The 13,264-nt window shown below is 45.7% G+C and overlaps 1 protein-coding gene across 2 annotated transcripts in view; it reads right to left on the bottom strand.

Moving 5' to 3' along the window:
* The window catches only part of HYDIN (HYDIN, axonemal central pair apparatus protein), a 383,645-nt gene that overhangs the window by 115,161 nt on the left and 255,220 nt on the right, over nucleotides 1–13,264 (bottom strand). For both annotated transcript variants that reach the window (XM_019535579.1, XM_019535580.1), the window contains exons 23-27: nucleotides 5,922–6,029; nucleotides 5,517–5,610; nucleotides 4,286–4,405; nucleotides 2,883–3,092; nucleotides 1,982–2,119 (exon numbers count right to left, since the gene is read on the bottom strand). In XM_019535579.1, the coding sequence (XP_019391124.1) occupies nucleotides 1,982–2,119; nucleotides 2,883–3,092; nucleotides 4,286–4,405; nucleotides 5,517–5,610; nucleotides 5,922–6,029 (670 nt within the window). The remainder of the gene's footprint in view (nucleotides 1–1,981; nucleotides 2,120–2,882; nucleotides 3,093–4,285; nucleotides 4,406–5,516; nucleotides 5,611–5,921; nucleotides 6,030–13,264) is intronic.

Genomic DNA, 13,264 nt, shown 5'->3' with positions numbered 1-13,264 from the left:
CCGCAAGGGGAGGTGGCCATGCTCCCGGGCCCCAGAGCCTGAAAAAGGGACAGGCAACCCCTGCAGCCAAGAGCCAGGGGCTCCGTCTGCATGGAGCCTGGAACCATGGGCTCCGTCTGGGCGGCCGTCTCTGAGGTGCCCAATGGGGGGGCCGCAGAGCCCGAGGGGACCCTCGGGGTGTGGCGCGTGCCCATCCGTGTCATGCAGTAACAAGGAACAATGGCTCACGAACTGACAGGGAGCAGATTTAGGCTACATATCAAGAAAGACTTCTTCACGGTAAGGGTGGCTAAAATTTGGAAAGGGCTTCCAAGGGAGGTGGTGTTCTCCCCTGCCTTGGGGGTCTTTAAGAGAAGGCTAGATAGGCATCTGGCTGGGGTCATCTGACCCCAGCACTCTTTCCTGCCTAGGCAGGGGGTGGACTTCCTAGAGTTAGAAGGGACCTTAACAGATCATCATCTATGAATACATTTGTATATAGTTAACTAATTGATTGACTGGGCCTGACTCTCTAGGGGATGGAAATGGCCCCTGGGCTGCTGTGTCCCTCCACAGCACACTGCCCTGCCAATAATTCCCTCAATTGGAAAGGGGAGTACAAACCTGTGTACACCTGGGCTACACGTGGCTTAACTTCCTCCTGGTCCCTGTGACATTGCTTCCCTTAGCACAGGGACTGCTTGACAGAGTAGCCCCCACACTTGCTGGGACTACTCTGTGCATGACTCATCAGGATCCCAGGCTACGGGGAATCAATCAAAGTTATAAGCAAAGCCAAGTGAAGCAGGAATATAGGCATACTCAGATGCATGCAGATTTGCCTCTCTAAGGCAAATGAGAAGCGTGATCAGAATGCAGGAAGGCAAGAAACAAGGCAACAGAGACATGCTAAGCCTGATTTGTCCCTTCATTTCCTCTGAGCTGAAATAAATACAAGGCTTACACTTAAAATGAATGCTATAGGATGAGTACAGTCCTGATCTGCACCTATGTGCTGTGCTTGTGTTTCTGTCAGATCCTGAAAGAGCCCTCCAGTGGCCTGGCTGTTCAGCTGTGGTGAAGAGGGGACTCAAGGATAAGCAGATGGTGAAGGAGTACATATTGTTCTGTTACAGAGCAGGACCTGAGACTGGCTGGGACAAGCTGAGGAGCATGTCCCTGGCTGTGCTGGGAAGGAAGAGGAAATTGTGCACTCCAGTCCCAGCCTCAGCATAAATGGAAAGCTTCCAGTAGCCAGGATTCAACAAGTAACCCATTCATTTGAGCTGTCTGTAGCTCCTGGCCATTTGATGATAGAGCCTCCTGCTGTCCAGAGGTCATTAAGGGAATCTATTCAGGAGTGTGTCCATTTGCTCTCAGCAGCAATAAGCTTCATTTCTCTCACCTTGCAGCAATTACAGCTCTAGTCCCTGGCACAGCTTCCCATTGGCAGTCACCCTTGGTGTGTCCATGAGGAGGCTTCCTCGGGGAATCACTGACAAGCTCCATTGCCAGAATGAACTGGACCTCTGAGCTAGGTTTTAACCCTTGTCAAGAGATTGAGGGACCTGGACCTCTTCGGCCTTTGCAAGAGAAGGCTGAGAGGTGATATTGTGGCCATCTATAAATTCATTGGGGGGGGACAGGGCAGCAAGGAACAGGATATACTCTGTTTACCAGAGCACCCCTTGAGGGGAAGTAGAAACAATGGCCACAAACTGACAGAGAGCAGTTTTAGATTAGACATCGGGAAGAACTTCTTCATCGTCGGGGTTGCCAGAATCTGGAATGGGCTTCCAAGGGAGGTGGTGCTCTCCCCTACCTTGGGGGTCTTCAAGAGGAGACTGGACAAGCACCTGGCTGGTGTCATCTGACCCCAGAACTCTTTCCTGCCCAGGGCAGGGGGTCAGACTCAATGATCTACAGGTCCCTTCTGACCCTAAAAATCTATTAAATCTATGATATCCTGCCAGGGCTCCACCCATTTGTCAGAGAGACTCACCATGGCAGGCAGGACAAGAGGCACTCCAGGGGGAGGGTTATCCACAGAGGCCTGGCTGGTGTTTAGCACAGTGAAGTCAAAACCAACCTTCCCACTGTTCTTCAGTATGATTTCTGCTTCAAGGACTTGGTCAAATAGCTGAGGAGAGGACAGAGGAGGGGGAGAATCAAGACCAAAGCTTATTTTCCAGATTTGCTTCCTATGAGCTACTATCAGGGGCTCAGCTATTTTCCCCCAAAGTAAGAGCATGCACAGAGGGAATTACCACAAAGCAAATGATGTACAGTATATCCCTGCTTCCTTTTACAGCAGGGTAAATTGTTTGTACGCCTGTGCCCTCTAAGACATGGGACAATCAAATGTCATTAATTTCTATGTGCTCTGCCAAAGATACAAGAGGAATATCATGTGCCTCTAAACTCCTTCTCTGACATTATTCTTTCCATGTAGTCATAAACAGTGGTTGATAAATAGAGGAAAACTTCAGATTTCTCAGTCTTTGAGGCTATTATGTTTTTAATAGCACTGTTCCCTCCATTGGCAGTAGAGTGTGGCAGGGTGAGTTGGACAGGCCACATAGCGTCACAGAGAGTTTATTTTTCATTCTCTGTTGACCACCATTCGTGTCACCTTCAACACAGATGGCACTCACCATACTGGATGGCAACACCATGCTGACTGCTGAATGAAACTGTTTGACCTTCACACATTCTACTGGAATTAATCAATGGAGCTGTTTTTACTACAAGCAGCAGCAAGGGAAGTATGGGCACAGTAGTGCCATCATAGTGGAAACCTATTGGACAGGGCACATGTTTCAAGGGTGGCACAGCTCCAGGCTATCTCCCTGGAAAGTGATGGTTCAAAGCCCAGTCCTTCTCATGGTGAAGGTGATGTGTACCTGCATCCCGTAGTTAATCTCCTTTATGTCGAACATGTAATGGACAAGGGAAGCCTCTCCCCTCAGCTTGATCTCGTAGGTAGGGCCTCCCTCTACCTCACACAGTGCTTTTGCATGGGCAGCAATATCAGCATGTCCATAAAAGCTGAATGATACCTGCTGGCTGTCATTTGGTTGGAGAATTCCATAGAGAGGTAAGATGTCAAACACCTGGCAAGAGACATGTTAGGAGACAGGATGCAGTTAATCATTTCAAAATGCAAAAATCACCAGAGATCAACTTCCAAAGGTTTTCGTCTTTCACTTTTGCCTTTTCAATGACACATCATTCTAACCTGCATGACATTTGTTTGGAGCAAGAGGTATCAGACACCTTTCTGATCTCTAGCCTACATCCTCCCTGATCTTTCTCTGAAGGGAATCACGGGAAGAACAGTCTCCCTGCACACAACAATTGCATTAGTGTTAGCTGGGATATCTCTGAGTGGGACTTCTATCCTGAAAGTCTTCATCTTTGGAATTCACTGCCATTAAAGGCCATAAGACAAGGAGAGAAAGTCCTGGGAGACCAATACAAGATGAATGGATTCAGTTCTGATTATTCCTAATATTTTTTATTCTATTCTTGTTCTGTGTGGTATAAAGTGCCAACACAATAGCCACTGTAGCAATTGGTATAATTTACCAGTCAATTAATAAAAAAGGGATAAAAAACAGCACCCTTATACTTTACTCAGGCAAAACTCTTACTGAAAATATATACTGAATGGAAGAAAACAACTCAGCTCAATGAAATGGAGTAAGGAAGTTGGGCTCAACAGTTGGAGGGGGAAGCTAAATAATTGATGCTAGAAACAACATGAAAATTATTAGCAGTTTTTACAAGTATGCAATGGATTCTTCACCACTTCGATTCTTTCAAAGGCTCAGTGGCTGCTCAAGTTCAGCCACAAGATAAAGGCTTGATGCAGAAATTAATTAATAAAAATCCTAGTTATGTATTATGCAAGAGGTCTCACCCTATGATTGCAATGACCCTTCAGAGCTGTCAGAGCTCCATTGAAGCCAACATTGTTATAACTTTTTATACCAGTTGAGGACCTGTCCCAGTGACTCCATATTGCATCTCAAATTACAAAGCCTTAGAAAACTCCATATCTGAAGTTACTTTGTTGCTTTAAGTTATATAATACTAGGAAAAGTGCAATTCAGCAAGTGTTATAAAGACTCTGAGGCGCTTAGTACCAGTTAACATGGGTTGTTGCAAAGATGAGCATCATACAGCCTGTGACCAAGGACAGTTTGTATGGCTGCTGTGTCCCTGGGTATGACTCCCACTGCTTGTTTAAAGTCATAAGCGATGCAAAAAAAAAGTGAGAGAACAGTTTTAAATCTTTACCTACTTCTTCTACTCCAGTGGTGAGCAGTTCCTCTGGTTCCTCCAAACACAGTGATTCACTGAGCTCCACTGGACTCTGAGTCAGAGAAACACCGTCTAACTCTTTGATGCCACAAGTTAACAACTGGGGAAGAAGAAGCACAAGCTATAGACAGCAAACCACCACTCCTAATCATGAACTTGCCTCTTTCTTTTGACAACAGTCACTAAAACTATTAAACTTCATGTTGGGTTTTCTTTGAACATGATCTTCATATTGGTGTTACACACACATACACAGGACTGCCATATCAACAGGCAAAGGCTTCAAGCACAGATACAGGGAAGTGTATGCATGAACACACCTAGGAATGTCTGGGTTAATCAAGAGGGTCAGTTAGGTTCCTACTTACACTTTTACATATGCATTTACCTGGTTTATGTGTGCAGCCACCATAATGAAGCAGGCAGCAGTTTATGCACTGCAGGACTGTATTTGCAAACTGGGGAGTAATATCTCTGCTGCCACAGAGCATCATTTTTCCACACGGAAAACATTCTTATGTAAGAGGCAAGGATGTCTGTGGGTGATATCTTTTATTGGACCAATTGCATGGTTGGAATGAACTTAGACAAGCTTTCAAAGCAATGCATTCTTTTTCAGGTCTTGACATTCACTTTTTAAGGGTATATAGAGCAAGGAAGCAATTTTCTCAAACAATAAAATCCAAGTCTAAAGAAGCACTTTGAACAGCAAAGGTCAGAGAACTTAGAAAAAATTTTGAAGAGCTAACCATAAGAATGTAGTGGCAGTGTTTGTAACTATTGGCAAAGTGCTGGCTGTTTGTACATCACTACTCTAGATGGATAATGGGATGGGTGGAAAAGGTATTAGGTATATCAGCAGGCAATTCTAGCCAAGTTTCTGCAGCGGAGTGACACTTGTAGGTTCATGTTTGGTATGGACTGATTTGGAAAGGACTGGAAAGGTAGAAGCTATCTTTAAACCAGGGAAAGGGGCTGTAACTGCTTTGAAAGTTATTATATAGATATGTAATACCTTGACGTACAGAAAGTTGGTTAGTGGGCAAGAGAAGTAAGATTTTCAAAAATGCACTTCATTGGTATAATAGTCAAATGGAAGTTTTGCCACTGACTTCTGAGGAGTCACACAGCTATACCAATACTGAGTACTTTTGAAACAAGCAAGTGAAGAATATGAAGGATCCATGACAAACATGTAGAGAAATGACTACCTTTATTTCTGTGGAAGCTGTCCTATTCGCTGGCTCTTTGGGAGACATCTCTTCTTCATTCACACTGTTAGGGTGTTTCTTCATACCTGCATCTCTGGAATTTCCAGTTAAGTGTGAGAAAGCAATGTAAGTAGCAGCTGGAGCTTTCCTTTTTTTGCCAAGTCTCCCAAAACTGCACTCATCTCACAGCCCCACTAAAGGGAAGAGTGACTGTGCTGCCACATGCACCTACCACAGGCACCAGTCCATATGTTAAGAAAGGCTGACTGCCTCACCCTCACCCACATCCTTAGCACTGACTTTGTTCTTGGAAAGACAGCTGAAATCACTGCTGTGGTACAGCAGAGCCCTCCCTGAGGATTCAGTCTTGTTTATACTCTTGACACTGGTGCTTACTGTACAAACCTCACAAAGCTGTCAGCATGTTCAGGAGCTGGCTGTGGCTCTGTTTGCGCTTCTTGCTCAGTTGTTGGTTCAAGCTCAATGAGAGATTTATGTCCTGCAGGGTTGAACCTGAAAAGCAAAGCTGGACTTAAGTATGACCATGTCCTGACAGTGTTTACACTGGAGGTAGAGCACCCTGATCTAAATGCCCCTTCAATCCATCTTCTCCGGCACAGTCCTTTCCAAGAAGAGGCACCTGGAGGGGCGAACTTGTCTGTAGGTAGACCATGTGCATGCCAGTGCATGTTCTGATGAAACTGAGTGACGGAGGCAGCTCATCCAAGTACTTAAGGCTGCAAAGAGGAGGACAACTCATTCTGCACCTCAAGAGTACAAATATGGTGTGAAAAATGTTAACTGTACTACATTTGATCGCAGTGAGGAATTAAAAGGGAAAGACACTGACTTACTTAGGGACAGTAAAAACATGTTGAAAAAGAGGGGGAAAGGCATGTTAAAAATGTAATCCTCTTGCCTCATCACAAACAGCTACTTCGGAAAATGCAGCAAAGCATTTTCTGTGGAATAAAAATCATGCGGGCAGGGTATGCATGTACAAATATAGGAGTAACAGCCACTCCTTGATGGTCACAGTCCAGTAACCTTGACATCCCGCATGCCATATGAACACCCAGTTACCCAAGTCATGCAGCTGCATTGCAGCTACGTCTCTCTCTGTTAAGGATAAGCACGTCTCGGGATTTTAGTGGCACTGCAAAGCAGACTGTTTATAATTAGATCCAATGAGCAATACACTATTGCTGTGATTTTTCTCAACCTGAAGGCCCCTGGCATTAAAACCATGAAAAATTATCTGTGGCTGGATCTATACTACTCTTTTATCCCTAAAATTTCATACCATAGCTAGCAAAGAGATCTTTCCCTCTGCAATTGCAATGGTCTGAACTTTCCTGTACACAGGCTGCTGCTGATGAATTCCAACCATGTTGACTAAGTCTGCTAAGAGCAGGCATAGACAGTTTGGCAGCTTGGCAGTAAAAGACTGGCCTTGTTTCTAGTAAAGAGAACCACTATTAAGATATGATTGCAATAACTACAATGGAAAACCACAGACAGATAATTCTAGCATAGATCAGGCTTCTGAGAACAAGAAACATCAAGGCAACAGCTCCCAGCTGAAGCTTTACAACCTAATTACTGGTCAGTGTTACCCAGGGGCAGATGTAACATCAACTGTTGGAACTGATTTGGACACTAAGATTTGGTCTTATCAGATCCACAGACCCTGATCTGACTGTATCTGCAACCTTAGCACAGTACAGATGGCATCACGATGTTAAAAATGTGACGTACATCTTAAACTCAACATCTTCACACAACAGTCCCTCAGATTGAATTGTAGTAAGGCAACCCTTTTTAACTACATGAACTTACAAAATATACAAAAGCTATGTAGTGGTTAAGGCTGGTGCAGCCAGCTATTGGGAACTTGTGGTGGCAAGAAGCCTCCACAGGCGCTAAGAGGGCTAGGGGTAACCCCAAGAGCCCCCACAGTAAACAACCAGTCCCCCCACACCCTATGGAACTTACCTGTAGGGGTGTGTCCAGAGCCGGAACTGGAGCCGCGGCTGTGCGAGCCGGCATTAAGCTGGCTCTTTAAACAGCTGCTCCCAAGGCGGGGCAGCGGGGGGCTAATGGCGATGGCTGAGGACACTGCTGTGGGAAGTTTAAAAACCCTGCCGGAAGCCGGCAGAGGGGGCAAAAGAAGGAAAGAGCCAGCAGGGAGCACGCCAGGCAGGTGGTGACTCCAGAGGCTGTCAGGAGCATTGCTGTAGGTGCTGTGCCCTCACCTAAGGCAGGGGGAGCAGCGTCCTGCACCAGGCTGGAGATGGTCAATCCCCAGCTGCCTGAATGTCAAAGCTTATAGAAGTGTCCCTCTCCCTTGGAGAGAGAAAGACACCAGATGATGGGAGCCCAGCCCTCTGGCACCAGGGTCTAAGGCTCCAGATGCCTTAACATCCAGGCAACTGGATGGTGCTGAAGCTGACGCCTGACACCTTAGTAAAGGGGCTTAAAGGGAATGGCGGAACAATGAGAGTAACATCCAAGTGGTTGGTGAGTGGATGGGGTGGACGGGAGGCGGAGCCCCAAGGAACATCATGACATGAATGTGAGTACCACCGTCACTGGGTCACCCAAAAAGAGGAACACTGAACCCCTCTTTTCACTCAGTAACAACAAGCCGTGGCAGGTGAGTTGAGGGGTACTCCAGTAAAGGGAGGTATGATACTCACAGCACCCACTAGAAATACCACAGAACTATTTATTCAGGTTTTCCCCCTCTGATAGTAAAATACTTGGGACTAGATCATTAGTTTTCAAGAACATTGTTGTTATTTGGAATTGTTCAGTAACTGATATACCAGATATACCTACTGGAACCTGCTTAAGAGCTTTTAAAATTCTCAAAACTTACCCAAGTGATTTAGGAGCCCGATTTCCATTTTTAAAATCAATATGACTTATGTTTAAGCAATAAACCTCCCAACATTGACAACTGTGTCCTCAAGTTCCCTGGACAGTGCAGCTACGTCTGCACAGCACTACAGGTGGGTTAATCTGTACTGTCATTCAGCCTGCAATAAAAGGAGGCACAAATCCTTCTGAACTGAGATGCAGCTCAGACGTCCTGCATGTGACAGTGAAAACTTCCTTTCACTTTTTGCCCAGCCTCAGTCCTTTTGGTTGACCTTATCTTCTGTTCACCCAGGCTAGGGACAGACATTCAAAAAGCCTGAGTCTGAATTGATTCAATCTTTGCAGGTTAGTCTAACCTGGCTAGGCCAAACCAGTTTGTAATCATATAGTCATTCCCTCTGGATTGAGGAAATGCAGGCCCATGCCTGCAGTGGCTCAGACTAGAAGACGGGGGGTGCTAGAGAAGCCCTCCCTTCCCTTCCTCAGTGCTGAGCTGAGGGTGGGGGGGATGTGGCCAGGCCCCAGCAGGATGCTGTGATTAGGGAGGGGTTCCCCCCTTGCTGTTCCTGACCAGAAAGGAAGCCAGCAGACAGCTGATAACGTAGCATTTCACACCCCATCAAGAAAACAAAACCCTCTCATTAGTTTAAGCGCTTATTAAATAGCTTTCTCCAAGGAAGGACTGGAGGGACGTTACCAACTGACCCTGATCTGTTGATTAGCTTGAAAAACCCCTAAAGACACTGTCCTGTCTGCCTTTGTCCTGCCTGCCTTACACAGACACCTCTCAACACTAGCTACCATAGCACATCCTGGCTACGGTCCATGTTGTGGGAGAGAGGAGTGAGGAAATCCATGCTTGAGCAGGGAGAGGTGGGGGTGGGGTGGGACAGGGGGAAGCCAGTCAGACGCTGCTGTGCCTGAAGTCTCTGCTGGAACTCCAGCCAAGGAGCAGAGGGGCAGGGCCAGCCCTGCTCTGGAGCAGACTGCCCTGTCCAGGGCATCTGGAATGCTGGGGGATACTGGTTTAAGTTAAACTAGGAAGGGGTCTGGGACAGACATTGCATCAATCAGTCTGATCCACATCAGTTAAGTCTGATACTACATTCAACCAGGCTTATCTCAGACCAGTTTCATCCATTTTCAAACTGGTTTATGTGCACTGAACATCTCTTCTATTACAGGTTTAAACCAGTTTCTGATCACTTAAACCAGCTTTTGTGTAATGTCTGTCCCTAGCCCTGGGGTAAGACTGTCAGAGGGTGAAACTTGATCCTGTGCAGGGGACCAGCATAAAGCCCATGAGCTACCAAGTCAAAGGATTTCTGTGGGATTTGAGGTACAAAGGCTCTACAAACAGGAACAAGTGTTACCTAAACAGAGCCCAATATTGGCAAATCTGGTTTCTTCAAAATTATGCACCTAGATCCATATGCAGGTGCCTAGACAAGTAGTCTCGATTTCTCTACACACCTAACTATCCAGGTGCTTATTTAGGTGTCTACTTAAGGATTTAGGTGCTGAATTCCGGGCTGCCATGTTGGAACATTTTGTTTCTTACTGTTTTGTTACAACCACATCACTGGCTGCAATGCATTTTAATGAGGGAACACCACTGTTGGTCTAAGAGCTTCTTGTGATAAATACTGCAGGTTATAACAATCCATAAGGGGAGTTAAACCCTTGAGATGGAAAATCTATAACCATTTATTAAATTACCCCCAGGTATATACAACAGCTTAAGGCAACTTCATGGGACCACAGTGCCTACATAATAACAGTATCTTTCATTCTAAAGTAGAAGTCTTCTGGGACACAGTGCTAGAAGATAATATGATTAGTAATTTCTGCTAAGGAGAAGCACAAACCACTAAGTAACTTTTACTAGAGGAAAAAAAATGAATAACAAGACATGAAACACAAAATATATTGGAATGAGATCATCCTTAGGGAATGGACAGGGGCCAAAAGAAATCTGCCTTATCACTGGCAAATAAGACAATAAACTTCACGGTGCTGAAACACAGGACACTGTTGTTTTATAAAAGGAAAAGGGATAAAAAGATATAAAAGGTAGAGAGAATATCAGGGTCAAATTCCCAGAACCTGATTCAGTCCTTAGACAACTTGGTCATTAAAATTAATTGGAGTTTTGCCTGAGTGTCAGGTAACGGTCCAAAAAAGAGAACAGCCAGTGGTGGAAAGAAAGAAAGGCTACATCTACATCTACAGCGTATTACCAGTGCACTGACAGGGAGCTGTTCTTGAATGTGCCTCCTACCCATTTCCACTCACATACTCCAAAGCTGCTCAGGCGAGGCTTTCTGCAGCTTTGGAGACCTCTGTCTTCAGTGTGCATACGGATGACCAGAGAGGGTGTCCCAGAGAAAATTCACTGCCATATTTCTGCATTTGGTGCATGTGAGCAGTAACTATGAGGCAGGATGTATCTGAGACCCTTTCTGGGAGAGCTGGCATACAGTGTAGACATGTACACACAAGCTTATCAGTTTTTAAAGGGGTTCATCGCTTCTGAATTCTGTAAGAGATTTATGGTTTTCAGGTTGGAGTTCCCTAAGATCCTCTGCTGCTCTTTCCTAGCACTTCTCTTTTGCTCTGTCTTTACATGCCAACCATCATACTACTCTATGACCTTTCTGAGGAAAAGATGGAAACGAATGGATGAGAGAAAGGCTGTTCCAGAGAAACAGAATTCTGCTAGTTATTGACATTAGCACAGGACTGAGGAAAAACTAGGTGCAGTCCCCCCTTTGCTATAGACTTCTCGTGTGAACTTGAGCAAACACATAGGGCCAGCTCTCCATCAGTCTCATAGGTGTCTAGACAGGATGGAGGCAGTATTTAGGGCTGTGAGAAACAGCACCATTTCATTCTGACTTATGTTTCAAAGGGCCAGTGCTTTGTTTCAAGTTTTGTTTTGTTTTGTTGAAAAGGTTTTGCTGTTTCAATGCTGTTTTGATGTCTTGCCCATAGGCTATAATGGGGAAGCACAAAACTGCCTATACCTTTGTCACGTCTTGCTTAATCAAGATGAAACTTGCAGAGACAGTAGCCCCTTCTGAGGCCATGAAGCCTGCCAAGTTACAAGGAGACAGGTGCAGGGGTTTCTGGAAAACGGAATCTCAAAGTCTTGAAAGCAAAACTCATGTCACATGTGTGTGTAAAGGCACAGCAGGGTAAAAATAGCAGGAATGCTAGCCTCTGCTGAGGCCATGAAGCCTGCCAGCTTTCAAGGAGATAGGCGCAGGGGTTTCTGGGAAACTTCACCTCAGGCTACTGACAAACAAAACTTGTGACTTATGACTGTGTGCGTGTTAAGGTGCAGTGGGGTGAAAACTGTAGGCATGGTAGCCCCTTCTGAGGCTGCAAAGCCTGCCAGGTTTCAAGGAGATAGGTGCAGGGGTTTCTTGGAAACTACACATCAAACTTTTCAGAGCAAAACTCATGTCACTTGTAAGTGTGAAGGCACAGAGAAAGCTCGGTTCAAACAATGCCTTTTATGCTGTTGTTGCATCCCTGCCCCAGAGCACTGGGATTGGGAGGGACCTCAGGGAAGGATCACAGTCACTGGCTAGCTACACAGTCAATATGAGAGCAGCCCTTCCCCCACTCTTCCCCCTCCCTCTCCTTACTTTCTCTTTAGCTGCAAGCAAGCCCAGCTTCGAAACTTGAAACATTTTGAAACTTTCAAAACATTTCGGCTGTCCTTGTTTCGTTTCAAGGCTGTTTTGAAGCCTTTCATTTAGTTTTGATTTAGCTGTTTCGAGGTTGAAACTGTCAAAACGAAACAGCCAGCAAAATTTTGCACAGCCCTAGGATTTAGGTGCCTGGATCATTAAGCTCCATTACTTTATTGCAAAAAAGATGCAGAGGCACCTACATTTTGCCTACTGTACATGCTTAGCAGTAATCCAGATCATGCACTATGGGTGTGTCTACACATGCACTGATCTGGAATCAGTTTATTTGCTAGTAAACTATTCACGAGTAAATGCTCTGGGGCAAGCGTCTACACATTCAGGAAAGTGGGAGCAGATAATGGCAGCAAACTGCTCCTGCTTCCTGGGGCCCTGCAATGGGCCCTCACTGCCACCAAGGGGAGCACTAAGCACCCCCTGAGTGCTAGCCCAGGGGCTGGCAGGGAGCACTGGGCCAGAAGACAGCTGTCTCCTGGCTGTGGCTGGGACATTGCACCCTGCCCCCTGGGGTTACCTGATGCTGGGGTGGGGACAATGTCTCTTTGCCCCAGGAACAGGAAGCTCCTGGCCCTGGCTCCCTGATCAGGGGCAGGGGACTTGGAAAGAGATTCAGGGGAAATTTGTGTCTAAGGTGCTTGCTGAACACTCTGTGAGGATTAGACCAGGTGTTTCTTGTTGTTTGTTTCTATATGGAGCTGCATGTCGCTGCTAAGAGTTTAATTAAAGTAAAAGATTAGTGAGGCCTTGTATGTAGTGGCGCAGTTAAAATTAACCTTATCAGAAAAATTCAAAGGCTTGTTCTGCTATTGGTCAGTCATAAGGAAAGTTCGTGAGTGGCTGTGAGTCAACAGCGTAGCTCAGAAGTTATAAATTGGCTAGCACATCCGGAAATTATCAGAAGAAAGATGCAGCATTGTAAGAGAAGCTACCAATTTAGAAATTAGCTGCTGACCTGGATTTGGTGGGCCAGTGATCTTGAGGAGCCCAAAGACTGAATACCAGGGTCCTTCTCGGTACCCCTCGGACAGCACAGATCGGGGATGCTCGACTTTGCTGAGCTTTATAGAAAAGGAACTTGTTGTACATCAGGCATCAGGAGGGAGAGGAGGATCCATGCAGTGAACCAAAGACTGCGGAGCTGGTGTC

The sequence above is a fragment of the Crocodylus porosus genome, unplaced genomic scaffold, assembly GCF_001723895.1.
Source record: "Crocodylus porosus isolate Cpor-Errol unplaced genomic scaffold, CroPor_comp1, whole genome shotgun sequence".
Taxonomy (NCBI): domain Eukaryota; kingdom Metazoa; phylum Chordata; order Crocodylia; family Crocodylidae; genus Crocodylus; species Crocodylus porosus.
Note: the sequence above shows the minus strand (reverse complement) of the source record. Positions and strands in the feature narration are given on the sequence as shown.